We start from the raw sequence: 26,320 nt of genomic DNA on the forward strand, positions 1-26,320 counted from the left end.
TACTGTGTAATCACAACACACACCAGACCCATAACAGATCAGAAACATTTGTTTTGGAACTAGGTTGGCAAACAGTGAAGATGTTATCCAGAACGTGTAGGAATCTACAACTGTTCCACCTTTGACACCAAAGATCACACATACACAAGACAAATGATTTCAGTCAGAAATGTATTAAATTAATCACTTTCATTACTTTAACAAGCACAATTTACAGTCAAAAACAGGCTATGGTCCATTAGTGCCTTAGACAAGTAAGTAATTAATACATTAGTCATTTTAACACACACGGGCTGGATTCTTTAAAAACTGCAGTTGAGTCAGGTCACCTTTTATTATCAGACATATAGCTGTACAAGAGAGTGCATATTGCCCCTCATAACTTTAGAGACATGAGGAAAAGTCTGGCATGTTATTTGCCATTTGCACTGCCTCAGAGGTCTGTGTACAACTAGCATGTCTTTCATGTGAGAGCTATAGACATTCAAGTCTACATCTGCCACCTACAGATTCGTTATGTTTGAGCACTCATCAGAAATAGCTCCTTTGCTGGTTTTTCAGATCCTGGGTGAACAAGGACCAATCCCTTAGAAAGAGACACTAATATGAAGATCTGAAAAATCAGAGTTGCGCTAAATGTCACAGTACTTATTTAACCTACAAAAAAGTTGTGCATTTTAAACCAGATTAACCTCTCTATTAGTGGCAAGGAGTGCATTAGGGTGTATGCAGTTCTCTGTATTCAAGCTATAGCTCAGCGTAGAGAGAATCTCCCACAGAAATTCCTTCATGCCTTTTGAGTAAAGGGAAACCACTGAGGTCACAAATGGCAATCACAGCACACTTAATCCATGTAGCGTTAAAAAACACATCAATATTTTATCAGGAAAACACTATTAGATGGGCCACAGCATAATACCTGGGCAAAACACACTTAAAGATGGAGCTTTAAATTTGCCCCAGTAATATCTGAATCCAATAAATAAAAATGCATTGATGTGAGCTGCGATAAAGAAATAGGTTACATTGTCATAATTTCATTTAAACTATGCAAAGTGAGGGGTCTGAAGTACAGAATCTACAGTAGGTGTTGATTCTTTTAAACACTTCAAAAATCATCTACAGACAAAATGTATTGGTGTTGAACAGACAGGTTTTACACGACTGTCAACAGTAATCAATAGAGAACATGATTTAAATCAATTGTACATTTTGTAAACTGATTTAGGAAACAAACCACCCCAAAAATGTTTGGGGGGGTCCCATCTCCAAAGAGTCGTCCATTTTGTTGCATAATGTCATTTGAGCTGGAGTTCTTTTAGCTGACTGATTTTAGAGGGAGGAGCGAGAATGAGAAAATTATCTTCCAGATCAAATTTTAGACAACCAATTCAGACAACCAATTGTTTCCCATTTCGAGGTAAAAAAAAGTCAAATTCCTGGAAGAAATGATAGAACACTGCTAAGGTGGCTGGAATGTTGACCACATTTAGCCCATTGTCCCAAATACCTCGTTCACCCCTCTTCTCACATGGTGAAAGCAGAAGCTAAGGAGAATCTGTGCAATATAATACGGGACAGGGGCAGAGGGTAGTTACGCACTGTACTGGACCATGGAGAAATTCTTCATGGCACTGTCCAGTGCCACACCAGCCTCCTGCATTTCGTACCTGTGGACAACACAAAGCATCAGAATCAGTTCTCTGTAAATGCGTCATATCCTTACAACATCTGTATTAGTGATGAGCCTTCACATGCTAACTCACTCTATACTCACCAGTCACAGGTGGAGACAGTGTAGTAGACGGGCAGCTGGGGGGAGCCGGAGAGGCAGGTGAACTCCTCCAGGCCACACACACCCATGTTGGAGAAGCAAAGCCAGTCTCCCACACTGAGCTCAGGCAGCAGGCAGCGCTCCACCACCTGGTCCAGCTGGTCCAGTGACGGGCCCCACAGGCTGCTGGGATACACTCCATCAGCACACCGCACATGCTGGAGAGAAGAAAAGTGTCACCCTAACTGAGCAAGACCATCTGTCACAGGTAATGACATCTCTACTGCACATGTAAAATATACTCCTAATTATAGGAGAAGAGCAATATCTATGATTATAGTCTGCAACTGAAGAAATTATCAATAACTGATGCATCATTTGCAAACTGCATAGCTGTGGTAGCTCAAAGATGTTATTGTTGATATCCCAACCACTGATTATTAGCTAGCAGGCAACCTAAAACTGGATAGCCATTATCAACTAGCCAATATAGCCGACTACAACTGTTAGCTTGTTAGCATCAGGGGTCTGGGGTATATGAAATGAATTAAAACTGCCCTGAAGCACCAGAACACAATTTCTACATCACAAGCCATCTTCTTCAGTTTATTTTGCCCTCCATTATTAGTTAACAACAGCTCCAGTTTTATGTTATGGAGTTTGTGTCATTTTATGATTGTGAGGTAAACACAGGTGCATAGGAGAGGGACAAGTAGGTCAAAAGCTGCAAACAAAATCCTGCACACTGTCTAACTTGCAAAGATACATTTACATTAGCGATGTTTCGGTACAAGACCTTCATCAGGCAAATGATTGTGAGGTAAACAGAGCGTAGAAGAGGAAAAGCATCAACTGTCACTGGCGGTCCTGATCTGGTAGGGAATACAGTTGGGTAGTAAACAGCTGTTTGTGAGTCGCTATCAACCTTTTTGACTAATGTCACACTTTGAGAGAACACTGTTTGTTTAAATAACTCAGCTTTGTATGAAATCCCCAGAACCAATCTTTACACTGGTCAATATAATTCACCAGCAATTATGATCCTTCTTCCTTAAATAGTCATAATGTATGACCCCATTTTCCCTATTCAACTAGAGCTGCTATCAGATTCTTCATTCAGAGGCCTACTAACCTTGTGCACTGACGGGGCAGCGATGGAGTTTCCCAGCAGCTTGCAGCTGAATGGGCCATAAACACCCTCATTCATGTAGTACAGGAACTCGGTATCTTCGTTGTTCACACCTGTGTAAATACAGTGGTTGACCATGTCAGAAATATAGAACATCATGTATTATCTACAAATCAAGGACTTGACCTCTGATGGTTTTGTTATGATTATGCCACACCCATGTGTAAAAAATCTTGACACAAAAAATATGAGAACCCATTTTCTAAATATTTTCTAAAACTATTTTTTCTTTTCTAAGACTGCATATGATTATTGGCATATATTCCCAGTCAGAGTGCAAAGATAAGTGTATTCCAGTCAGATTTAACTGTATTACACAGGACAAAGACAACCTCAGAGGATTAAGTAACTCACCTTGAGCGATGCTGTCCCAGTGGCGGGCAACCACCTTTTTGCCGATAACGTTGACAGCCAGGCTGAAAGCAGAGGCCACATAGAAGCTGCCTGGCTGGGCCAACACTTGCACGCCGGACAATGGGGGGAAGTAAGCATCCAGCAGCGGCCTGACTGCAGACTCAACCTGCACACACAAAGTTAAAGCAAATATGCATTCAGAGGGCATTTCCAGATAAAAACAAACATGCAAAACTTTAGTTGTAGGCATTAAAAGCTGAAATATATTATTTTATGCACGCTGTTAGTGAGAGGCAAGTGATGCGATGTTTAAGCTACAAATAGATGGCAGAACATCCAGAGTTGAACTTATATTGGCTTTTTTTTTTTTTTGGCAACTTGTGTTGTTAATCAGTTAAGGTAAGTCTTTGCAGAACCTGTTCATTGTCATTTGACAGTCCGATTAAAGCATTCCCAGAAATAACACAGCCGTTTAGCACTTACCTGTTTGAGCTGAAACTCTGAGCCAGTAAATCCACCACCAATGTCCAGGATGTTCATGTTGAAGCCCAGATCCACCTGAAAGGAAACAGCAAACAGTAGAAAGAACAAGGGATTAAAAAGGCATTTAGGATACTGAAATAAAAGTCTTGAGTTGAATTATATCTACTAAATTAATAATTTCATATTTATGGGGTGGCTGTGGCTCAGAGGTAGAGTGGGTCGTCCTTCAACCACAAAATTGGCAGTTCGATCCCTGCATGTCAAAGAGTCCTTCTTAATGAAAAGAAATAATGGAGAATATTTTCCAGACAGTACCCACCCCCATGTCAAACACACAGCGGGCATCTGACAGTGCATGGGTGTAGGCCTGTTGCAGGTCTTGGCAGGAGCTGGGGATATGGAAGGTCACCCCAACCACCTGGACTCCAAGCTCCTTGGCTGCTTCCAGCAGGTGCCGGCAGCTCTTCAGAGAGAAGCCGAAGGCCATGCTGGTCTCAGCTGCGTGGGCCTTGGTGGTCAACTGCAGCAGCAACCTAGGAGAGACCAAAATAAAGGAACATCAGCCAGAGATCAAAACACGAAAGAACATCCATCTAAGTAATATAAGACGTTTGTGACACCTTCAACAGCTTTCCCAATCTTCTGGGTTTTTTCTTCAGGTTTGCTGCCTAATTTGATCACTTACTTTGCACTGGGGTGCAGGCGGGAAATCTTGGACAACTCTGCCTCATTTTCGCACACAAGATGCTGGATGTTGTTCTTGGCAGCGTGCTTGATGTGTGCCAGCTGCTTGCAAACGCCTGACAGAATGATGTTTTCTGGAGGCACGCCGTGCTCCAGCACCAGGCTCACTTCAGTCTGTGGGAAAGTGGACAAATACTTAACGCACCAAAGTCTAAAAGCCCCATCAAAACAGTACTAAGTGTGTTGCATAAGTTGAAAGGATTACAGTCATCAGCTGACTTGTAATCAATTGAGTGCTTGAAATGTATTTGCCCCAAAATGTCAATAGCTTTCACAAAAGGGTGAAGCAATGTGCAAATAAGCTACCTAAATTTGACTCTGTGAAGTATAAAGCTTACCTTGTTAGCACAGATAAAGCCCAGGCCCAAAGATGCCAGCACCTCAATGACAACAGGGCTACTGTTGCACTTGACTGGGTAGTAAGGCTGTAGCTGTGGCACTACGCTCTGCCAGCATACATGCTGCCGCATCAGGGCACCGAGGTCACCCACCACAAACGCACTCTTCTCCACCTGGGAGCACAAGGAGGTAAAGTCTGCACTGAGTACAAAAGCAATTGGTCAAACCTGCAAAGTGTTAATGACAGTGTTATAAAAGCTATTTGAAGCTTTTTGAGAAAGACTTCCACTGCAACCTGAAGCCATAAAAAGAACTTCATGGTGAACTGACCAGAGCCTGCTCACAGATTCGTCCGTCAATAACATCTTCAAGGGTCACTCCTCCCTCCAGGAGTTCAATGATGTAGCTGGGTTTGTCAGCGAGTCCTTTCATCTCAACCGTATTACGCTAAGCCGACAATCATAAAGAACAGATAAGCAAATCAAGAGGTCACGACTGAGCCAATGGGGTCCTGCCGGTATGCAACAAACTAGAAAAGGAGGGAGAAAAAAAAAACATAACTATTAATATCACCACAATAAACTTTTTTACAGCAATTTAACCAGGTAAAATACACAGGGCCATACATAGAGGATGATGAACTTTTACCTTCATTCATTTCCACATTTAAAATCAACAGCTACACATATATGACAGTAGTCCCTTTGGACACACATTACCCCATTCTTTTTTGCATAATTAGAAAATTAGTAAACTCCACACCTCATTGAGCTTTTAACAAAATCTATACTCACCCTAAAAAACACTTCAAAACCAATACAAACGTGTTTACTCACACCATGGTTTGTATGACAAATTCCACCCAGAATACAATGCCCCTGGACTTTGCTACATGTATGTGGGTGTAAGCCAGCATGCCTCTTTGGTGTGTACAAGACACAGTGAGTCACTCACATGGACAAGTCAGGAGACGGACCTGTCCCGCTATCAGCTAGGATCCCAAGGTGGCTCAGCGTTGAAGTCAAAGTGCTCCCGGTAAAGAGCCGCCCCTAGGCCCCCTGGGTAGCGCTCATACACCTGTGCAGAGACAGGGGAGCCCTGAGGGACACAAAATATTAGATTTGAACATAGGAAATACACTGTAAAAGAAAGACATGCACCATGCGTTTATCACATGAAATGCAGTGTCTTTGGCTAGGCTAGGCTTGTCGGTCATTTCCGCTATTATGGGTTCACATTGTTGTCACTGCGGTCAACATTTCACCGGCACAATCGATAAGTGACGTAGTTTATTTTAAACCAATAAACACCCTTTATATTATTCCTGACTAACCGACTGTTTTTAATAAAGATTAGTCCACATTATTATGCGATAGTTGTCTATAAAAAAAACACGCGAGTGTGTGTGCAAATAGTGTCAGAACTTAACAAATTACACATTATTATTGCAATGAGTCACAAAAACAACATGGAATTTTATACCGCACATATGTCATTAACATTTACATTAAACACGTAAAAGTGCAGCTGTATTTAACAACACCATCGCGAGGAAACGCGCTGCTGAGATATTCTCGGCAACGGGAGCGCTGCTAATGTTGAGCTGGCTGTTGACTGCACGTCGTAGGAAGAAGCTTATGTTAGCACTGCATTTTGTTAATACCCCCAAACAAACCCAAACACTGGCACAAAGAGTAAACACTAGACTGAGGTGCTAAGATCGCTTCATAATTTACTAATACCATTCAATTTAACATTAAGGCATCTCAACTACACTAAATTCAATGAATCGGTCTGTCATGTGTGGCTAGAAGGCAGAAAGACCAGCCCGCCATGTTACGTCCGCCTGCTAAATCCAAGGAACTCAACCCAAGTATTTCGCTTTACTTACGTGAGATAACGGCCAGAATGTTTTGGAAACTCGTCTTTTCTTTTTCGGCGGAATTTTTAAACAGTAGTGGGCACAACGATATAAGAAAGAAAGAGAGCGGTTTTTGCCATATGTGTAGATGGACGAGCGTCAGTTGAGTAGCGTCTTCTCTATCGGTTGACGGGCGGAGGACTACTGAAGACGAGCAGAGGAAGTGGAAAAGGTAATCAACGGCAGTGGACGGGGCCTAACGTTCCGTTCCACCAATGAGGTTTCTGCATTTTTGAGAACATACCAAATATGTATTTCCGAATGTCTTACAGGCCGCCGTAGATCTGTGATGATGTTTATTCAGGTTACATAACCATACACTTCCCGTAGATGGCCACTCGATGTAGTCAACCAACCTAAGACCTCAGCTGCTCTTTTTTTCATGAGACACTTCAGATACACTTGTTGAACAATCCCAGCTGCTATCATTTATGTATACGAGATGGACCCAAGACCACTAATTCTACACAGTCCACTCACAGCTATAAGAAAAACTACATTTAAGCATAATGATAAACAAATGCTAAACAATGTTTTCTTTAAAAAAAACATCATTGGTGCAATTTTCTCACAGTGACACAGCAATGTTGTGAAACAATGGTAGAAGAAGTAGCCTACGCATTTATTTTACTTAAGTAAAGTAGCAACACTGGTACAATACTCTGGTACAAGTAAAACTGCTTCATTCAAGATTTCAAGTAAAAGCACAAAAGCATTAACAGCAAAAATGTACTTAAAGTATTAAAGTAGAGGTACTTGTTGGGCAGACTGGGCCCTTTCAGAGTTATATTATATACATATATATATATATATATATATATATATAAAAGTCAAATATATACATTCTTTCACCACTGTTAAGATATAGGCTATGTATTTATCAGTGTGTAGAAAACATAAACATAAATCATTTTGGAATATTATTACTGATGCTTTGACACACAAGCAGCATTTTAATGTTACAGCTGGTGAAGCTCGTGGTGAACTTGATTTTCAATACTTTACATAGGCTGTTTAACATGTGTTAGCATCCTGGCTCAAGCTGTCTTTGACCACACATAGATGTCTTCAGGATATTTGTATTGTTTGTATTGTTAACTCTTCTTACTTCTCCTTACTGGTTTTAAAACATCTCGCCAAAGGAATGCTAAAATATGGCCTTGTTTTATGTCTCATAATATGCCTCTGTCTAGGTAGCAGCTATTTTGACATTCACTGTGTTCCTGCTAATGTCTCACAAAATCTGATCTGGGGGATTATTAAGATTCAAGAGCTTATTGAATGTTTTGTTGATTAGTCTTTAAGCCACACTTGCTAACTGTGATAATTGAATAGTTTGTGCTATTCAGTTTGATGGTAAGAAATTCATTTTGAGAAATGTATCTCATTAAGCATGGTGGTCAGGAGTTCTGTACAACACTGAATGAATGCCACAAAAACTCAGCCTGCAGCCACCCTTAGTCGTATGACTTGTATTTCTGTGACATGGGAGCAACATGCTGCATGGCTTCATCTGTGTCTGTCTGGCTGTCCTATAGCGTTTATCTAACAAAACAAAGTGGCCTAGAAAAGTGTCTAAACAACAAGGAAAGTTCTCTATGAAAGCACTCTCACGCTGATATTTTAAGATGTGTAGGTTCAGAGACCATGTGACCGGATTATGGATTCATGTAGCCTACAGTCATGCTAATTGCCCTAAGGTATAGGAAGAGCTAATCAAATTGAGCCATGCAATTCACATTTCTGAGAAAGAAGATATGGCTTCTAAATCTATTTGTATTGGTACAGTCAAGTCAAGGCTTATTTGTAAAGCAATTGTGTGTAGTGTAATATATAGATATATATACAAAATAAAGTGCTTTACAGGGCTATAACTCATAGACAAATGACAATAAAAACAAGGTGTACATAAAAGCAAACAAATAAATTATATTATGCTTCAAAGGTCCACGAGGATAGGAGTAAAATAAGATTTTGTGCTTCAGTTCCACTAAATTCAGCTAATTTCCTTGACTGTCATCAGGAAGGAAACTCAATTTGCAGCAGAAGTTAAGGATATAAACAAACAACTGCATCCATAATCAATTCTCAACACTCCTGGCATACAAACAAATTAAAAAAAATGGTTATGTTAAAAGATAGGGATGTTAACAATTAACTGTTTGACCGAACGGATATAAGCATGGGCGATTTTAGACCCTTTTTAAATTGAGTACTTACTCTTAAATTGATAAAAAAAAACTTTTTATTTTTTTTTATCAATTTTGTTATTTCAAGTGAGAGTTTGCGAACGTGTCTGTTAGTGACAGACAAACAATTACAGATTCAAAGGGCTTGAAACAGGTTTAATATCCTGTGTGGCTGTCGCCGATGCTGCACCTGTAACCCAGTCAAGGAAAGGGTTAACAGAAACGTAGTGTTGGCCAATTGGAGGTGGTTATGCTAGACTCCCACCTTTGGCTGAGTCTCTATCTAATCAGTCAGACGGAGAGCAGGAGTGCGGTTGTGAAGTTTAACGTTGGTAGTCCCCAGAGAAGAAGTTGGTCATTTAATGGCGCAGATTAGAACCCAAATTGAAACATAAGCAACTAAAATTGCTGAATGTTAGAACATTGTGTCAAATTGGTTGTTATCACTGTGACTTATAAAGTGTCAGGTTTAGTTCCATCATAGTGTCAAAAAAGTTAGCTGACGTTGTTGCAGTAGCTATAACTCAGAGATTATCGGCTAATAAAATTACTGATTTAGCCGGGGGGGGGGGTTAACACTTTTGCATGCATTGTATCCGTGTCACATTCTCATCAGGGGCTGAGCCCCCCTAAAGATTTTATCCTAGAATCGCCCCTGGACATAAGAATATTTAAGTTAAACAGTTAAAAACAATACTATTAAAAAATGTAAGGTTTATTGCATAGTAAAAGAAAAAAAGGGTAAGGCTACAATCTATTTCTTAACTGCTAAAAAAAAGTAGCAATCCTTAGGGATTGATCCTGACACTATGGACTGGTGTTAAGTGTTCATCAGTGACAGCATTGGCGATTTTAGACCCTTTTTAGGGGGGCTCAAGACCCCCTAAATTATTTCTCAGCCCCCATAAAAAATAATATATTCTTTTTATTAAATCAATTTTAGTGCTTCAAGTTAGAGTTAGAAAACTTGTCTGTTAGTGACAAAGGACAAACAATTACATGTTCAAAGGGCTTGAAACAGGTTTAATATCCCGTTTCGCTGTCGCCAAAGCTATGCTATGTACCTGCACCTGTAATCGTAGTATTGGCCAATTGGAGGTGATTGTGCCAGACTCCCGCCTTTGGCTGAGTCTCATATCTGATCTGCCAGAGGGAGAGCAGGAGTGCGGTTGTGAAGTTTAACGTCCCCAGAGAAGAAGTTGATTATTTCATGGTGAAGATTAGAACCCAAATTAAAGTGTTTTAATACTTTTTAAGACACTGTATCCGTGTCACATTCTCATTCCCTAAAAGTCTGATCCTAGATTCGCCCCTGACGACAGCCTGTAGGAAGAAACCAGTCTGGTTGTTTTGGCAAACAGTGTTCTGTAGGCGAATTTGCGTTTCTCTGCCGACTCATAAGTAACATTAGGCTAACCGACTAGCTAGCTAAGGAATAGCTACAGGCTAACTAACGGACTTTTGGCATGAAGCAAAAAAAGTTCAACTTACTGGTATAAAATTACCCAGATGATTGGCGACAAATAGCCTAGATTTCAGATAAATAATCATCAATGACTAATGGTTAAAGGCAAATAGAACAGAACAGTCTGGTAAATTCAGAAAATAACATCACTTCCTTAAACCTTAAAACCCAGGACAAGACAAAACTTAGGCCATTTACGATATCCAAAATCTAAGACGATATCTAGTATCATGATATAGCCTATATTATATCGATATATTGCCCGGCCCTACTGGCAGGTGGATGCTTTGGCGACAGGCTCGAAGACGGCTGCTGATGGACTTGTGTCGGTCGCGCGAATGCGCAAGCGGTTCCAGGAACCTGCTTGTGTCCGACAACGCGTGCAGCATCTTGTCTGCGCACTCATGTTTTAATTGCTTTGGCAGAAATGCTTGCAATCGATGTCAGGCTCCTAGTTGCTTGAAATCTGAGATAACCACGGACCCTTCATTTGACTATAAGAGATGAAAAAGAGAGGGAAATAAATTAGTGTGGACTTATGTAATAAAAGTCCCCTGAAATAAATAAATGTGGCCTTCTAAAAAAAAGTCCCATTATCAAAAGTGTTGTAATTTTTTAATTTTTTTTTAAAGGTTAACATGATGTATTTATTTATTGAACTATATTGACTCATTTATAAATATATTTATATCTATCTATGACTATTTCTGACTGCATGACTTTTCTGACACTGAACCTCACGAGGACTTGTCACGTGAGGTTCAGTGTAGTGCGCAGCAGCTTTGCGCAGTCGCACAACAACTGCCCCGATCAGCTGACTGTGAGATGCTGTGTTGAAGCACCTTTGAGTCGAAAAGCTGTTATTATCTGGTCTATGTATGGGAAGCTGCTACTGTTTAACTGAATTACACCGTGTGGACCAAATACTGAAGCCATTAAACACGCCGGTAAGTAGGCCTACGGAAATACACCAATTATTGACATCGTGACAGCGTGAGACTGCGATGCAAACAAGCTCGTGTCAGCAGCGAGCTAACACTGAATTTAACCATATAGCAACCAGGTATATTTAGCTAATACAATGAGTGATTTTAAGTGAGAATGATTAACAAATCAAACCTAAAGACCAGCAGTTATTCGCCATGTGTTGTTCATAGTGTTCAATTAAGAGGCGGATCAGTATTTAACATGTCCTCTGCAGCACAGACACTGATCATATGACCGTCAATCAGCAGACATGGAGACCTGCCTGTCTCTACTGTGCTTTACTGATGCAGTAACCAGTGTGTGCATTGTTCATATTACAGTTAAGGGGAAATGTGAGGAAGTTCATGAATCCGAAGCAAAGTAGACGTCAAAAGAGGAACAAAGCGCTTTATATTATGACTGTGATTCATGGAGGGATCTTTACACGTCAGTTGTGGAAAAGTACTCTTTACTTTAGCAAAGGTAGTAATTGCATGTGAAAATACTCAGTTACAAATAAAAGTCAAGCATTCAAAATATAGTTTCAGTAAAGGTTTCCAAATAGTATCAGCAAAATGAACGTAAATATCCAAATTGAAAGTACTGCAGAATTATAGTATCCCTTGTGTATTATTAGATTATTGATGATGCATTAACATGTAAGCAACATTTTAATGTTGTAGAAGTTTGAGGAGGAGCCGTTTTTTTTAACTACTTCAAATACCGTTGGGTATTTTAATGTGTAAAAAGGCATCCTTTTTATTTGCCTATATGTTAAGCATATGTTTTGCTTAAAATCTCAACATCCAAAGTAACTAGCAACACATGTCAGATAAGTGTAGTGAAGTAAAAACTACAATACACCCAGAAATGTTCAAGGTATATTTACCGTGGTATAAATGATACAGCATTAATTCAGACGGCTGACAGATTTTTATTGTCTCATCATGAGACAATAAAAATCATTGAGTCAGTGATGATGATAACATATACCATGAGATTCTCATTGTACACATTTTAATCATCACCAATTCTCTCTTTACTTTCAGTCAGCAGAACAGCAGACCTGGAAATAGTCACAGCGGAGTTCTGTTAATACTCCTTTTTATTCACCCTCAGTAACTTCCTTGCATCAAAGGCCCAGTGGACAAACCTCTTAGCAGCAGCCATGACAGAATTCTGGTTGATCTCCGCTCCGGGGGAGAAGACGTGCCAGCAGACCTGGGACAAGCTGATGGTGGCCACCACGCGTGCCAACAACCTCTCGGATAACAACAAGTTCAACATCCCCGATCTCAAGGTCAAACACAGCAGTCATGTGTATTCCCCACCACTAAATCCTTCCACGAGTAGTCTAGCATATTTTTGTGTGTTTGTCTCTAACAGGTCGGAACACTAGATGTCTTAGTGGGTCTGTCAGATGAACTGGCTAAACTAGACACTTTTGTGGAAAGGTAAACTTCTCTGTGTTATTTCTTAGCTGAAAGCATTTGAAAATGCTCTCTGTATCTTCTGGGCAGTGGGAGACAGTTTTTAGATAAACCACTGTCTCGTTTTAGTACAGTTCTGCCTCTTGTTGTCATTTATTGCTTCTGTTTATTTGGGACCCCTTGTTTTGGTCTCCAACCCTTCTCCTCACCCTGTGTTGCATTTCAGTGTGGTGAAGAAGGTCGCTCAGTATATGGCAGATGTCCTGGAGGACAGCCGAGACAAAGTGCAGGAGAACCTACTTGCTAATGGAGGTAATGGCTGTTAACTTAATCATCAGAATGGTGACGGACATTCACTCTCTTGGTGGTGGTAGAAAGTAACAGCCAGCGTGATTTTGTTGATTAAACTCCAGAAAGACACGATGGGTTACTGTGGGTTCAGATATACAATCATTATATAGTATGAAGGTGAATAATGCCAATGACTTTAACCTTTTTTTTTTTCAACTCTCTGCAGTTGACCTGGTCACCTATATCACCAGATTCCAGTGGGACATGGCTAAGTATCCAATCAAACAGTCGCTGAAAAACATCTCTGAGATCATCTCCAAGGTAAAATCTGTTCACTTGTAGACATAATATTTGACTATTATGCTAACTGTTCTTCTTTTGTACATTTTTTTTATTTTAATCAGGCAATATCATTGAGGCATTAAGATCACTTTTGCGGGGCGACTCTAGCTCACCCAGTAGAGTGTGCCCATGTAGGCTGAGTCCTTGGCAGCGGCCTGGGTTTGAATCTGACCCGTGGCCCTTTGCTGCGTATCATCCCCTCTCTCTCCCCCCTTTACTATCTGAGAACAACAGAATAAACAACTACAGAGAACACACATAGCCAGTAACACAAACAGCATCTTAAACAATTGCATATAAACATAGTTTGATTTTGCCCACTCCTGTGATCAAAGATTATTATGTATTATATGTTTTGTACAGGAAATGATCCTCACTGAAGTAATCTATAGTGTTCATCCTCTTCTTATGTTATCTAGCAAGCAGCTCAGATAGACAATGACCTGAAGGCCAGAGCTTCAGCCTACAACAACTTAAAGGGAAACCTGCAAAACCTGGAGAGGAAGAATGCGTGAGTAATATAATAATAATAATAATAATAATAATAATAATAATTACTGTATGTTGTCTGTACTTTTTACTACAGAAGCATTAAATACTGTGGCACTTTTTCGCTTGATCACACAGGATTAGCCTGTATTTTTATCTTTGGCTATTTTCCCATACAACAGAATGACGTTAAAATGAGTCCACATGTAACATTTAAAATTGCTTAATAAACACATTTTTATGTCTTCCTGAGAAAGATTCAAGTTGCCTGACAATCTGAACTGCATGTGTCGTCCTTTAGGGGGAGCTTGTTGACCAGGAGTTTGGCTGACATAGTGAAGAAAGAGGACTTTGTACTGGACTCAGAGTACCTGATTACCATGCTGGTGGTTGTCCCAAAGCAAGTACACTTACATCAGTATCTATATATTCAATATGTGGTGAGAATTTTCATGTCATTGTATTTATGGTAGATGTGATGGAGGTTCCCTTCTGATTACAGCTACATAAAAACAGTCTGGAAACTGATATTTATTTGGCAAAAATATTGATTTAACATTTTAAAGGGGCGCTATGCAGTTTTGGCCATTTCTTTGCTGTTTTTGCTCGCAGGTTTCTCTATAGAGCTACAGCTTCGGAATAGATATTTGGCAGCTCCAATGTTTACTTGTGTCTGACTCCTCGCTCGGTCAGTCTGCCGTTTCCTCTTTCTCTGTTCCTCCGACAATGCTTTCCTAGCTTTCTATTTCTTTTTTGCCGGCTCAGCCATGACGATAGTGTGAAAAACTCCATCGCTACCTTGTTAGCCGGTTCCTAAACGAGCGTATGTGTGCAGTGCCGTGAAGCAATTCGTTACATCGCGAGACCTGGTATCACGCGATACTTCCTGACGCTGAGGCCGGAGGCTCGCCGGCCGAAAGTTGCAAGGGTGTTTTTTCCGCTCACGGGCGCTAGGGGGGAGCGAGACGACCACCATTCAACTCTAAAAAAAGTCATATAACCATTCCAATGACTCTGAAGCTGTTCAGTTATGGTAAATTAAGCTAAAAAAAACCTGCATAGTAGGGTTAGGGTTAGGGTTCCCCTTTAAAGGTATAATGTCAGTAACATGGGGTAGTTTACACTTGTTTAAGAAGACACCAAGTGAAAAGAATTTCAGTTCAATCCCATGTGGTGTCTTCACCCTCATAACTGAATACATTTTGGTCATGGAAATGGTCAAATTGTAATGCATTAAATTTCAAAATAAAATGAAAATCAGCTTTTCTTTTGTTTGAGAATATCAGTATTGGTATCAGCCCTAAAATGTTATTTTGAGATGTAAAATACATTGCTGTTATCTTCCCCTTTCAACCATCTCCAGGACAAGCTATGTTGACTGGCAGAAGGAGTATGAAACCCTTGCAGAAATGGTTGTGCCACGCTCCACAAAGTAAGGATAACTAAATTATTTAGTGTGCGTTTTTTTTGACAAATGTATCAATGATCAACCATATGAAGACCACAGTTTTGCTCTGTGATGTATCTGGATTTTTAATGAATGTCATGCACTATGCCACATACTGTACAGACAGACAGTCCTACTTTCCCTGTTGTTGACAGGTTTTATTTTTTTATCAATAGACAGTAGTTTGTGTCCGTTTAACTTTAAACAATTTTATTTTTCTTCAAAAATGTCTCCGATCAGACTATTTGCCTTGCTTTCTCAGTTTGTGACCCTAGTGTCCTCTAAAGTTGCTTTAGCAAGGTTTAGGTTTTGGGCTGTGACTCTGATTAGAATTGGAAACATTTCATGGTTGACCTGTAAAAAGCAAATTACTCATATTGAAATTGAAAACATAATGTGGTTGACCTGCAAAAAAGAAATTGACCTTTTGCCAACAAAGCCAGATGATTTGAAGCGTTATGTTCGGGCTTTTGAACAGACGTGGCTCATTGTGGTGTGGTAACCTAGCAACCTGTATTTCCAGAACAGATGTGGGGCACCATCTACTGATGTGAGCTGTAAACGGGAAACATCTTACGTTTGAGCAGCTAGGGCAGGGAGTAAGAAGCCAGTGAGGGATCATGTCCTTGTTGCTGAGAAGAAGTGGTAGCTGGTGACACCAGGGGCCCTATCTTGCACACGGTGCAGCGCAAAGCCTGACTTAAGTGTCTTTGCTATTTTAAGACCGACACAGTCAATTTCCCGTCCAGCGCCCGCATCGTTTAAATAGCAAATGAACCTGCGCCCATCTTTGCACCCATGGACGTGCTGGTCTTACAAGGACGTGTGTTCAGGTAAATTCTTGGCATATTGCTATCTTGAGGCAGTGGGAAGTGATCGCGCCATTGACCAACAAAAACCTGGTCTAAAGTCAATAGCGCAGCATTTCATTGTTATTTTAACAGCAAATTAGTAAAATGCACCTAGGCTTATGCACAGCGCGCGCACACTGTTTGTTACACACACACACACAGGGAAGCGCAGCAGCACACAAACATGCAAAAGATTACAAATAAAAATATTGCGGTGCAAATTCGCCATCATAATAGCAATGCACCAAGGTACAAACACGCCTGGCTTTTAAAGGGAATGGGAGATGACACTCTGATTAGTTTATTGCATGTTACGCCCAAAACACACCTATGAATTAATGAAGATACTAAGTGCAACCCTTTTGAACCGTGCGCCTGGCGCATGGACCCTTTTTTCCCCCGTCAAACTAGCAAAAGTGGATTTGGACACGCCCTAAATGCACCTGTGCCATGCGCTTCACGCCGTGCGCTTAGATCGTTAAAATAAGGCCCCATATGTATCGAAGGAAATTAGGGTGAAATCAGCAGATTTGGTTGTTTGAGTTTATCTTTGCTGACCAATTTCAAGCTGGATCATTGACCAATTCCCAATCATCTTGACAGTGTTGATGAAGGGTACAGAAGCCACTGGAGAATCCAAAATGGTGTATGCTATCATATAAGCTTTGTATAATATGACCCCGCTCTACAGGAGTATAAACTGCTCCACAAAAGAGATAAGGGACAAAGAGAGGTTGGTCTAAACATGTAAGCGTATATTAAATGGGTTCACTTATTGTCTGAGGTAGGAGGAAGCATATGATGATATATAATGCGATATAGAAGTTTGTCAACCACCACAGATTTTCGCCCTCTCTTTAAAGGTCCAGTGTGTAACGTGTTTAGTTGTTCATTATGAAAATCTGTGTTGCCCGTTCACAAACTTATCCTTTTTCATGAATATTTACCACCACCATCAATTCCAAGTATTCCTATTGGCTTGAAATTTTACATTTGCATTTGCATGAACTGGGGTAGACGCTCCATATTCATGTGCCATCTTGAAATACATTAGCCGGTAAGGGACATACAGGACATACTGCTCCACCTTTCACGTTTTCGCTAGAGTTTAGATTCTCTGCCCGAGCCCGAACTGGACCCGACCCGACCCTCGGGCTGGGCCAGGCCGATATTTTCCGCCGCTACCCTCGGGCCGGGCCGGGCCCTTGATCAAGCATTTGTGTTTTTTAATCATTACTTTATTAGCCTTATTTGGTGGGGAGAAAGCTATGCCTCTCCAGCTTCTCCCTTAGCTTTGGGTGTATGTCCTGCACTGACTTGAGTGTGAGGTAAACTGTGCTACATTGTGTCTCCCCCACCTGCAGCACTGTTCACAGCCAGTGCGTCAGCATGCAATTCCACTGTGCTTATTTTTGTCACAAGCAGGTCCTTTTGTATGTGAAAACATACTGAAATGTATCCAGCTCTTACGTTAATGTGTCATCTCCTCTCCTCCAGGCTGCTGTTTGAAGACCACGACAGCGGCCTGTTCAGTGTCACTCTCTTCAGGAAGGCTATAGATGACTTCAAGCACAAGGCCAGGGAAAACAAGTAAATTCATTTATATTTTTAGGAGTTCCTCTTGAGCTGTGTTTCAGTTTTAGCCATTTGACAGATTTTTTTAATTGCGGATCATTTTTCTGTTTTCCCTGAATGAGTTTTTGGAAAATTAACCACAAATATAAATAGCATTAATGATACCTCATTATTGAAGTAGGCTACCTTTTTGTAAACGCAGGAACTGGCTTGTTATGCTCTAAAAAAAGATTTTATAATAAACACAATTTTGTCTGCACTCGACAGTCTCTCCAATTAGCACGACTGAGGGATCTCAGTGCATGTTTATTATCTGTTTGTTTTGTATGTAGCGGTAGCCCATTTTTCAGGAGTGCACTTGTGTGTGTGTGTGTGTGTGTGTGTGTGTGTGTATGTGTATGTGTGTGTGTGTGTGTGTGTGTGTGTGTGTGTGACCTAGGTTTACAGTGCGTGATTTTCAGTACAATGAAGAGGAGATGAAGGCAGACAAAGAAGAGATGACACGTTTGTCCACTGACAAGAAGAAACAGTTTGTACGGCTGCTGTTTTCTTTACAAACAGTACTACTGATTAAGTAGGGACGGAAGAAGTTAATAGAGCTCACTATGTTTCGGTGAATTAGATGTTTAGCTGCTTATGCTTATTTCTTTATTTAATGTTTAATAAGAGCATACACAGCCCTGCAGCTTGTATTATATGTAATGGCTGAAAGACTATACATCTGTCATCATGCTTACTGGTCATTTATATGGAGCATCTTATTAAAAAAACATCCAAAATGGGAATGCTCCATTTCAGCCAGTTGACAGGTATTTTATCTTTATTGGAAACTATTAAAATACTGTTTCTATCCACGCAGGGGCCTCTGGTACGATGGCTGAAAGTAAATTTCAGTGAAGCCTTCATCGCGTGGATTCACATAAAAGCCCTGCGCGTGTTTGTCGAGTCAGTATTGAGGTAAGCAAATGAAGACCCAGCAGCTTCCATGAAACGCCCTCAGTTAACTTCATCAGTCTGCAACTCTTTCCACACTTTGGTAATCCATCCATTTATCTTTTCCTTGGAAAGATAAAAGACGGCCTGACAGACTTCTTGTGTTTCATAGATATGGGCTGCCAGTGAACTTCCAGGCTATGCTGCTCCAGCCCAACAAGAAGAACATGAAGAAGTTGAGAGAGGTGCTCTCTGAACTGTACAAACACCTGGACAGCAGTGCTGCGATCATTGATGTGAGTCTCCTTCACACGCTCTCTGACAGTGGCAAGTGAAATTATTGGAGGAAGGCAGGTCCAGCTCTTTGACTTTTATGATAACAGGGTCCTTAAGAAGATGACATCATCCCTTGTTCAGGGTGTTGGAGTTACTGGTTGTCACTTCAGGTTCAAGGGACTAAATCACCCTTTGTGTCTGTTGCCATTGGCCTGTTAAACATACATTTTCTTAACTGGACTTGACTTGGCTGCAAACCAAATGTTTCCCTTGTGGAAAAAACTACAGATTTTCATAGTTTTTTTTGCCATCAGTGCAATGTATTATGTCATGTTTCAGGCATGCAAAAGGCATTTTATTTTAAACAGACATGACTGAAATTCAAAAGATTAAGTTTCCTTTATGATCCCAGAAAACCTGGCTCATTCACTATGTAGTAGTAGTAGTAGTCGTTATTGTTAAAAATGTTCCGATACCATTTTTTTCCTTCCTGATACCAATTCCGATACTGCAACTTGCGTTTCTGCCGATACCGAGTACCGATCCAATACCAGTGTGGTAAAAAATTACAATTATTTTATTATGTTTTAACAACTGTATATTACTATCCCTGTATGGATGTGATATGATTGCTATCATTGTTGTTAAACTATTTGTGAAACATGAACAAACACAAACAATGAACGCCAAAGAACTTTCTTTTATTATCCGTTTTGACAGCGAGTCATAACGGAAAAAAACATAAATCAACTACTTTAAAGTAAATTTTCTTTGGGGCTAAATTACGTATTGGATCTGTGCATAAACTCCAGTACTTTCCAATACCAATACCAGCATTTTAGGCAGTATCGGTGGCTTTTCTCTAATGGGAACTTACTGTAGTATAAGAAAGAATGTATTGAAATATGGATACAAACAAGAATTATGTGTGTGTAATTCTTCTGGTGTCTCTGTTGTGCCTGCAGGCCACTATGGACATCCCAGGGCTGAACTTGAGCCAGCAGGAGTACTACCCCTATGTCTACTACAAGATCGACTGCAACCTGCTGGACTTCAAAGTCTAGATACATTGCCGCCATCATCATCTCCCTCCCTGTGCAGTAGTATTCTGATGTGACTTGTTCACGTCTCCAAACTTTGAGTTATTTCCACCCTGTTTTTCCTGTGTGTGTGTGTGTGTGTGTGTGTGTGTGTGTGTGTGTGTGTGTGTGTGTGTGTGTGTGTGTGTGTGTGCGTGTTTTTTTTTTTTTTTAATAACATTTATGTCCTCCCATCCTCTTTCCCTCCCTCATGCTCATGGTACATTCCTGGGTCCATATTAAATATGCTGTTGAACTTCTGTTCTAAATATATTGGCTGAAATATGGGCCGTCTTCTTTGTTATTTGTCACTTTGTACCACGCTGTAAAAGTGAATAGCTCCCTAGTGTGCACCCATCAAAATGGTTGACATTCCCCATCAAAGGACCTATAACATGTTGCATTTTTATTGTTTCTTTTTTCCTGCCGCCCTACTTTATTCAAAACAACAACAACAACAACAACAACAACAACAACAACAGTACACATGTGGGGGAAATGGGGAAAAAAAATAAATGTATGTTAAATATAGTATTTATTTAAAGCCTCTAAATCAGTGAATATGTTATTGTTTGTTCAGTTTTTGCAAGTGATGTGTTTTTAGCTCCATGTAAGGAATGTCTGTTTACAAGTAGACTATCATTTCGCCCCACTGAAGCTGTAATCCTGTGAAATACTGAGATGAATCATTTTACAGTATAAAGAAGCAATATGTTTGCTGATTGTATGCTCATATAATTTCTGCATATCAAGCAGTTTAAGAAAAATAATGATAAAGGTCTATGTGCAAATACTGTACTGTCAGTATAACTGGAAATTACACCACATATTTAAAATAAATGTGAAAAATAAAATACTCTATGTGATATATACTTGATTTTTGCTCACTGTCCTTTTTAACTGCAGAATAAAGACAAAGTCTTCTCAGGCTGATATAAACCAACTTCACAATCACTATCAATCCCATATGAGGCAAAGAACAATAGAAAATCAATTCTACTGGTCACCATTTAAAACCTAGACTTGAGTGGACATATAATGAAAACATTTTGGAAGCAAACAGTTTACCAGAATAGATTCAAATATTTGCTCAAGATTTCTTGTTTTGAGTCACACTCGAACATTTGTTGTCTGTTGTGCTACAGATTCAATCCAGTATATCTAATCTTGTATATTTGGGAAACATAAGTAAGTCCACATGGAACTTGAAGTACAAAAGAGAGATGTCTTTAATACGGTTTCACCACGGAAATGATTTCATTTTGAAATTAAGGTTTGCCTTTGGTGGCTATGGAGCTAGCTCAAGAGTTTTGTTTTTAATTTCATATCATATCTCAGTTTGGTACCCCTTTCTAATAAAGCCTCCTTTAAAATGGGGTATACATTGTAACTAATTGATGTATTAATGGTTAATAAATTATTATAATGGATCAAACCATTAATAAGAACTTTGGGATTACCAAATGATGGAAAATCCCTTTAGCTGGTGTTTATACTCCTCTACACTTGCTTTTTTCCCTCTTTAATTAACCAGGAAGACTGCTCCAATGGACCGTAAATGTTTTATTGACTACGTAGTAACATTTACAACTGCAGATTGGATGGATTGTTGTAAAACCTCTTTATTAGGCTACATGCTGAAAGTCAAACTTTCAAAATCTATCTTCTTTTGTGTTGCTTCTTAAAACCACTTTCTTATGATTACATTTTAGCAGACAAACAAGTGTGTGTGTATGTCTATATAGGCCTACTATTGGTATTTTTCTGAGTTTTTCTAATTTGTTCTTGTAATTTGTCTTAAATTCTCCCTGTTGACTTGAATTTTGCTATTGTTTCATCATTTTATGTTTGGATTTTTAAAGCACTGTGTAATCCCTGATTTTGATAAGTGCTAAATAAATGAACCATAGTTTTCCTTAATATATCATTTTAATGACTTAGTTTTTTTCATGTATAACTGCATTGTTACCAAATATATGGATAAATTGCCTATACCTGCCAAAGGGATTTTTCACAAACTGGCAACTTTTTTTTATTTTTTATATTCTATAAAAAGAACCTAATAGTGATTCGTACTACATTATTTAAACTATCCTCTTTTGATTTTTCATTATTGTTTTACTCAGTATGAATCAATTCATTATTCTTAAAAATGACAGAGCACATAAACAGATAGCCTTCTGAATGACAATGTTGTGTTAATAATATAGTGTGTTTTCATAGGAGCAGTTATAAGTATTGATAGCTAGTGTAGCCTACATTAATAATCAAAAATGTACATTTTCTTATCTTATCCTACTGCTACTTATATAGGCTATATATTAAATGTTTGTATAGGTCTAGTGCTTATAATTGCGAAATAAAGGGACCCAAAGTAAAGTGTTAAATTAGTGATTTTGGTTGGTGTAAGTGCATATTTGCATGATGATGATGGTGACACGAGCTGGAGTTGATATCCCTCACAGCCTATCAGCGGTCAGACTGGATGCAGTTGGATGACGCAGATATCTCGGGTGTGTGTTAATGCTGATCAGCTGCTGTCTGTGAAGAGCAGCATCAACAAGCAGCAGCTCCGACTGATAATGGAGACGGAAACACGGATGGAGCTGCAGTAGAGATCCTGGGAGAATGCTGCGGCTGTTGTGAGACAAACCTAGCCGTGTTTAGCCCGTGTCAGCTGCACCTGCCGTGGATGATTTTCCCGATGGGTTGTGGAGGGAGTCGGGCGGATGCGATCATCGAGCCGAGGTACCATGAGAGCTGGACCAGAGAAACAGAATCGACGTGGCTTACCAATACGGACGTAGAGACCTCTCTACCAGTAGCAAACAGTAAGAGCCTTCACCTCTGTTTTGTCTGTTAACATCCATTGCATGTAGCTACCATAGGCCACATTACAGCCTCAGAAATGAGAAAATAATACAAAAAGGTTCACAAGAAAGCTAAATGAACCTGTCAACTCGCTGCCATAGCAGTTTTGCATCTCTACTATTGTCTTAATGTTGAAAGAAGCCAGGACAAGAATTTGGTTGTGTTTCACATGATAATCTGTAAGCCCTCAACTGTTGTCCAAAGGTAAAGCTCTGGAGGCCAGTCTGAGGGAGAAGAGGATGGTGAACACAGGCACCCAGTGTGGGAAGCAGGCCCTCACATCCACTGGCTCCAACCACCAGAGGAGACCCAGACGCTCCTTGAGTGATGTAGGTGTCACTGGTAGCAGATATTGGCACCGTCCAACTGCTAAATCTGAACACCAACAGCCTCTGTCTTTGCACACATGGTGACGTTATACAGGATATGAGACCTAGTAGCATGGCATACCTGTCCTCTGACATTACTTCTCATATGCAGTGTTTGAAAGTCCTTATGATAAATTGCTCTGCAGAATCAACTTTGTGAAAAATCTGACTCCAGTTGCCAGTAGTTTAAAATATATTTATACCAAGTTTACTTTAGATACCACATTTCTCAATTTAACATCCTTTTATAGACTGTTCCAAATGACTGGAGCAAGGTTTTAGTGAAGGAAGGACGGACAGCAGATATTTGTCTCTTGTGATATGAGATTATGGTTGCAAGATGAACTTTGAGAAATACATTCGCAAAGATATGATTGAGCTTTGCCTAGAATGGCTTTATAATATTTACAGATAACATTTTCAGGAAGATACAAATGTAGACATACACAGCAACAACAACAACAACAACAACAACAACAACAACAACAACAACCATACAGTATCTATATATAGGTCAGTGTTACTGTATACTAAATGCAGGGTTGGGGTACGTAAGGTAAGTAGTGCAAAAGAGCATGGCAGTGCAAAGAATGCTTGAATAAATACTATGGATAATAATAAGTTACTCAAAATACAGAGGTGTAGAACTGAAAGAAAAAGTTGCAAAAAATAAATAAACTATTTTGATGAAATGTGAGGATTTGCTGCTGTTCTTTGCCATATATGACTGATATTTGGGTTTTAAACACTACTGGACAAAAGAAGAAATTCAAAGATGTCACTCTAGGGAAGTTGTGAAAATAAGAATCAGTTGCAGACCTATGGAGGTTTTATGTGCATTTACTGATTGATATATATATATTTACACTTAAATATCAATGTTTGGGTGTCTGTTGGCCATATTTCTGTAGCTGTATGTATACACAGTAAACACTGAGAATGATAAGTTGTCTAAAATATTCTGGATTCTATGGAATATGAATTATAACATTTTCTTTTAATCATCTTTGTCTAATCTTTTATCGTGAGAGCTAATGCACAAAAGATGCTGAGTGCAGATGCTGCTTTCTGCAAATGTATGGGCTTTAAACTCATGAATAGCAGACAGAAAGAGACAGAAAGATAATACTGTATATACACTTTTATTCTGCATGTTTTAAATTCATTATAGTTATTGAGGACTGAGTTGCAAATGGTTTTTGTTCTGTACAAAACTCATTTAACATTTCAAAAAGATATAAAAAAATTGAATCCTCTGACCTAATAAATTACATTTTTCAGCGACTCAAAAACATAGACCGTTGTGTTTTATTTATTTAACCTTCCACTTATGGGCAGACCATCAGTGACTCAGGTCTCAGTTGGCTATCGTTGCCCACTCGCTCTCTGTCCAGCGTGGTGGCATTTAAATGACATTCAAAACTCTTACATCTTTTCACAGCAAACCACTCGTGACTCCAAAAGGAGGGCATCAAAGGAGGCCGGTGCGTTGTCTAAGGATGGGCAGCTCGTCAACATCAACAGTAGTGGAGACGCTGAACCTGGGAACGTATGTGATGAAAGATGAAAAAAAGCCAAGACTCTGTAAAGAAGAACAGGGTCGGAGCTGTGTAAAAGTTCACCAGAAGATGGGATGGCGAATTACAGAAGTGTGTGGATGATGTTTGCCAGGGACTTTGGTCGATCTCAGTGATTTACAACATAAGCACCTGCATAATGTCTCCATCCAAAGATCTTGAGATGCTGCATCTTTGTTGTGCCATTGCAAATGCATGCGTGAAGTGAAGCAGAGAGCGGATCACAAACAGTGTTCACGCTCTCCACCATGCTTTTCACCCATGCTTATGGTGCCGGTCAGGGAATGAGCCACTGTGCTAAGTCAATTTTAAATAAAACAGACCGTCCCATATGCACATGATAATCACAGTCTGCACATCAAATGTTTCCTGTGTGGGAACCTTCCTTAAGAATTTGCTTCAGTTCTTTGTGCAAGTATATTCCTTTTGTTGTGAATGAAAAACGATGATTATGCTGTTTAACCTCAGTCAATGCTGTAAATGATTTTCATTTAAAAGACCCTGAAGTGCTGTTTAGAAACTGATATCTGGTTTGACACTTGAAGGCTGAAGACTGTCTTTTCCAGCCTTTGCAAGATAAAAAAAACAAACACACCCGCATGTGCCTACAACTCATCTTGATCTGAACTTCTCCTGTTTTCATTTTGAGAGTTTCTTTTGTTCAGTATTGTGTGTTATCTCACATTTTCTTTTATGTTATATGATGTTACACTTCATTATTTACCATATACATAAGTATTTTAATGATGAGTCATTTGTGTGGCTTACACTGATCTGCATGTTTAAATCAATCTTAAATTGATTCAGCATTGATGACAAAATGTCTTTACCCAAACATTATCAAAAGCAAGCTGTCTGAAATAAAACTTTTTGCTTTTTTATTTGGTACACGTGAAAATAGAAAAAGAAGCACTAAGAACTACATTCAGGAGGTGATTCAGGATCTGTCATCAGGAAAATGTTATGGACAGTAGATGGCGCCGTTGACCAGCTGAGATCTCTTGTGAGGCTGACCTAACAGTTTCTGCTTGTGATAACTGTTGCTTGTCAAGAGTTGTTAATGATTTACTGAGATGATAATGTTGAAATGTGTACATGGGAACATTTAAACATGGGATCTACCACTTTTTTCTTCTTTGAATTAAAATTATTGTCAGCTTCTTAAGTTGTGAAACTCAGAAAGAAGTGAGATGTGCAGTAATTTCTTGTTAGCTACAGGCGAAGCCTACATCAATAGGCCTATTGGCCTATATCAATAGGCCAACATCTTGCTTCATGTTATTTACTATGAATTCATGGATCTGTTTCTATACCTTACATATCTTTTAGATGTACACTTCTTGCACTGTCCTTTACCAAGCATCACA

The 26,320-nt window shown here is 39.5% G+C and overlaps 3 protein-coding genes across 5 annotated transcripts; 2 read left to right on the forward strand and 1 right to left on the reverse strand.

The window, feature by feature from the left end:
* Positions 1-154: 154 nt before the first annotated feature.
* Positions 155-7,007, reverse strand: azin1b (antizyme inhibitor 1b). 2 transcript variants are annotated; one of them, XM_031296331.2, is made up of 11 exons: positions 6,775-7,007; positions 5,838-5,981; positions 5,214-5,412; positions 4,883-5,056; positions 4,486-4,658; positions 4,120-4,333; positions 3,801-3,875; positions 3,318-3,483; positions 2,907-3,016; positions 1,778-1,992; positions 155-1,670 (listed from the first exon to the last, which is right to left on the reverse strand). In XM_031296331.2, the coding sequence occupies exons 3-11, from the start codon at positions 5,313-5,315 to the stop codon at positions 1,595-1,597; spliced, it is 1,305 nt and encodes a 434-aa protein (XP_031152191.1). In that variant the 5' UTR covers positions 5,316-5,412; positions 5,838-5,981; positions 6,775-7,007; the 3' UTR covers positions 155-1,594. The 2 variants fall into 2 exon arrangements, with proteins under 2 accessions (XP_031152191.1, XP_031152193.1); XM_031296333.2 differs by lacking the exons at positions 5,838-5,981; positions 6,775-7,007 and adding an exon at positions 5,720-5,827.
* A 4,193-nt stretch (positions 7,008-11,200) lies between these two features.
* atp6v1c1b (ATPase H+ transporting V1 subunit C1b) lies at positions 11,201-20,262 on the forward strand. Its single transcript, XM_031296334.2, has 13 exons — positions 11,201-11,405; positions 12,544-12,724; positions 12,811-12,878; positions 13,081-13,166; positions 13,372-13,466; positions 13,907-13,998; positions 14,278-14,376; positions 15,340-15,408; positions 17,772-17,864; positions 18,289-18,382; positions 18,709-18,806; positions 18,955-19,078; positions 20,024-20,262. The coding sequence occupies exons 2-13, from the start codon at positions 12,593-12,595 to the stop codon at positions 20,120-20,122; spliced, it is 1,149 nt and encodes a 382-aa protein (XP_031152194.1). The 5' UTR covers positions 11,201-11,405; positions 12,544-12,592; the 3' UTR covers positions 20,123-20,262.
* Positions 20,263-22,627: 2,365 nt separating this feature from the next.
* On the forward strand, positions 22,628-26,118 carry si:ch211-215i13.3 (brain and acute leukemia cytoplasmic protein). 2 transcript variants are annotated; one of them, XM_035993306.1, is made up of 3 exons: positions 22,628-22,968; positions 23,213-23,357; positions 24,818-26,118. In XM_035993306.1, the coding sequence occupies exons 1-3, from the start codon at positions 22,830-22,832 to the stop codon at positions 25,035-25,037; spliced, it is 504 nt and encodes a 167-aa protein (XP_035849199.1). In that variant the 5' UTR covers positions 22,628-22,829; the 3' UTR covers positions 25,038-26,118. The 2 variants fall into 2 exon arrangements, with proteins under 2 accessions (XP_035849199.1, XP_031152195.1); XM_031296335.2 differs by having other exon boundaries at positions 22,635-22,968; positions 23,213-23,337.
* The last annotated feature ends 202 nt before the right edge of the window (positions 26,119-26,320 follow it).

The sequence above is a fragment of the Sander lucioperca genome, chromosome 16 (genome assembly GCF_008315115.2).
Source record: "Sander lucioperca isolate FBNREF2018 chromosome 16, SLUC_FBN_1.2, whole genome shotgun sequence".
Lineage (NCBI taxonomy): Eukaryota > Metazoa > Chordata > Actinopteri > Perciformes > Percidae > Sander > Sander lucioperca.

Excerpts from the sequence above, each read along its gene's own strand:
- atp6v1c1b (XM_031296334.2), top strand. The coding sequence starts at position 12,593 with ATGACAGAATTCTGGTTGATCTCCGCTCCGGGGGAGAAGACGTGCCAG. Across the intron at positions 17,865-18,288 it reads CACAAGGCCAGGGAAAACAA|GTTTACAGTGCGTGATTTTC; the intron begins GTAAATTCATTT and ends TGTGTGACCTAG. Across the intron at positions 18,807-18,954 it reads TTTGTCGAGTCAGTATTGAG|ATATGGGCTGCCAGTGAACT; the intron begins GTAAGCAAATGA and ends TGTGTTTCATAG.
- si:ch211-215i13.3 (XM_035993306.1), top strand. The coding sequence starts at position 22,830 with ATGATTTTCCCGATGGGTTGTGGAGGGAGTCGGGCGGATGCGATCATC. Across the intron at positions 22,969-23,212 it reads CTCTCTACCAGTAGCAAACA|GTAAAGCTCTGGAGGCCAGT; the intron begins GTAAGAGCCTTC and ends TGTTGTCCAAAG. Across the intron at positions 23,358-24,817 it reads GTAGGTGTCACTGGTAGCAG|CAAACCACTCGTGACTCCAA; the intron begins ATATTGGCACCG and ends ATCTTTTCACAG.
- azin1b (XM_031296331.2), bottom strand. The coding sequence starts at position 5,315 with ATGAAAGGACTCGCTGACAAACCCAGCTACATCATTGAACTCCTGGAG. Across the intron at positions 1,993-2,906 it reads CTGCCCCGTCAGTGCACAAG|CATGTGCGGTGTGCTGATGG; the intron begins GTTAGTAGGCCT and ends TCTTCTCTCCAG. Across the intron at positions 1,671-1,777 it reads ACTGTCTCCACCTGTGACTG|GTACGAAATGCAGGAGGCTG; the intron begins GTGAGTATAGAG and ends TGTTGTCCACAG.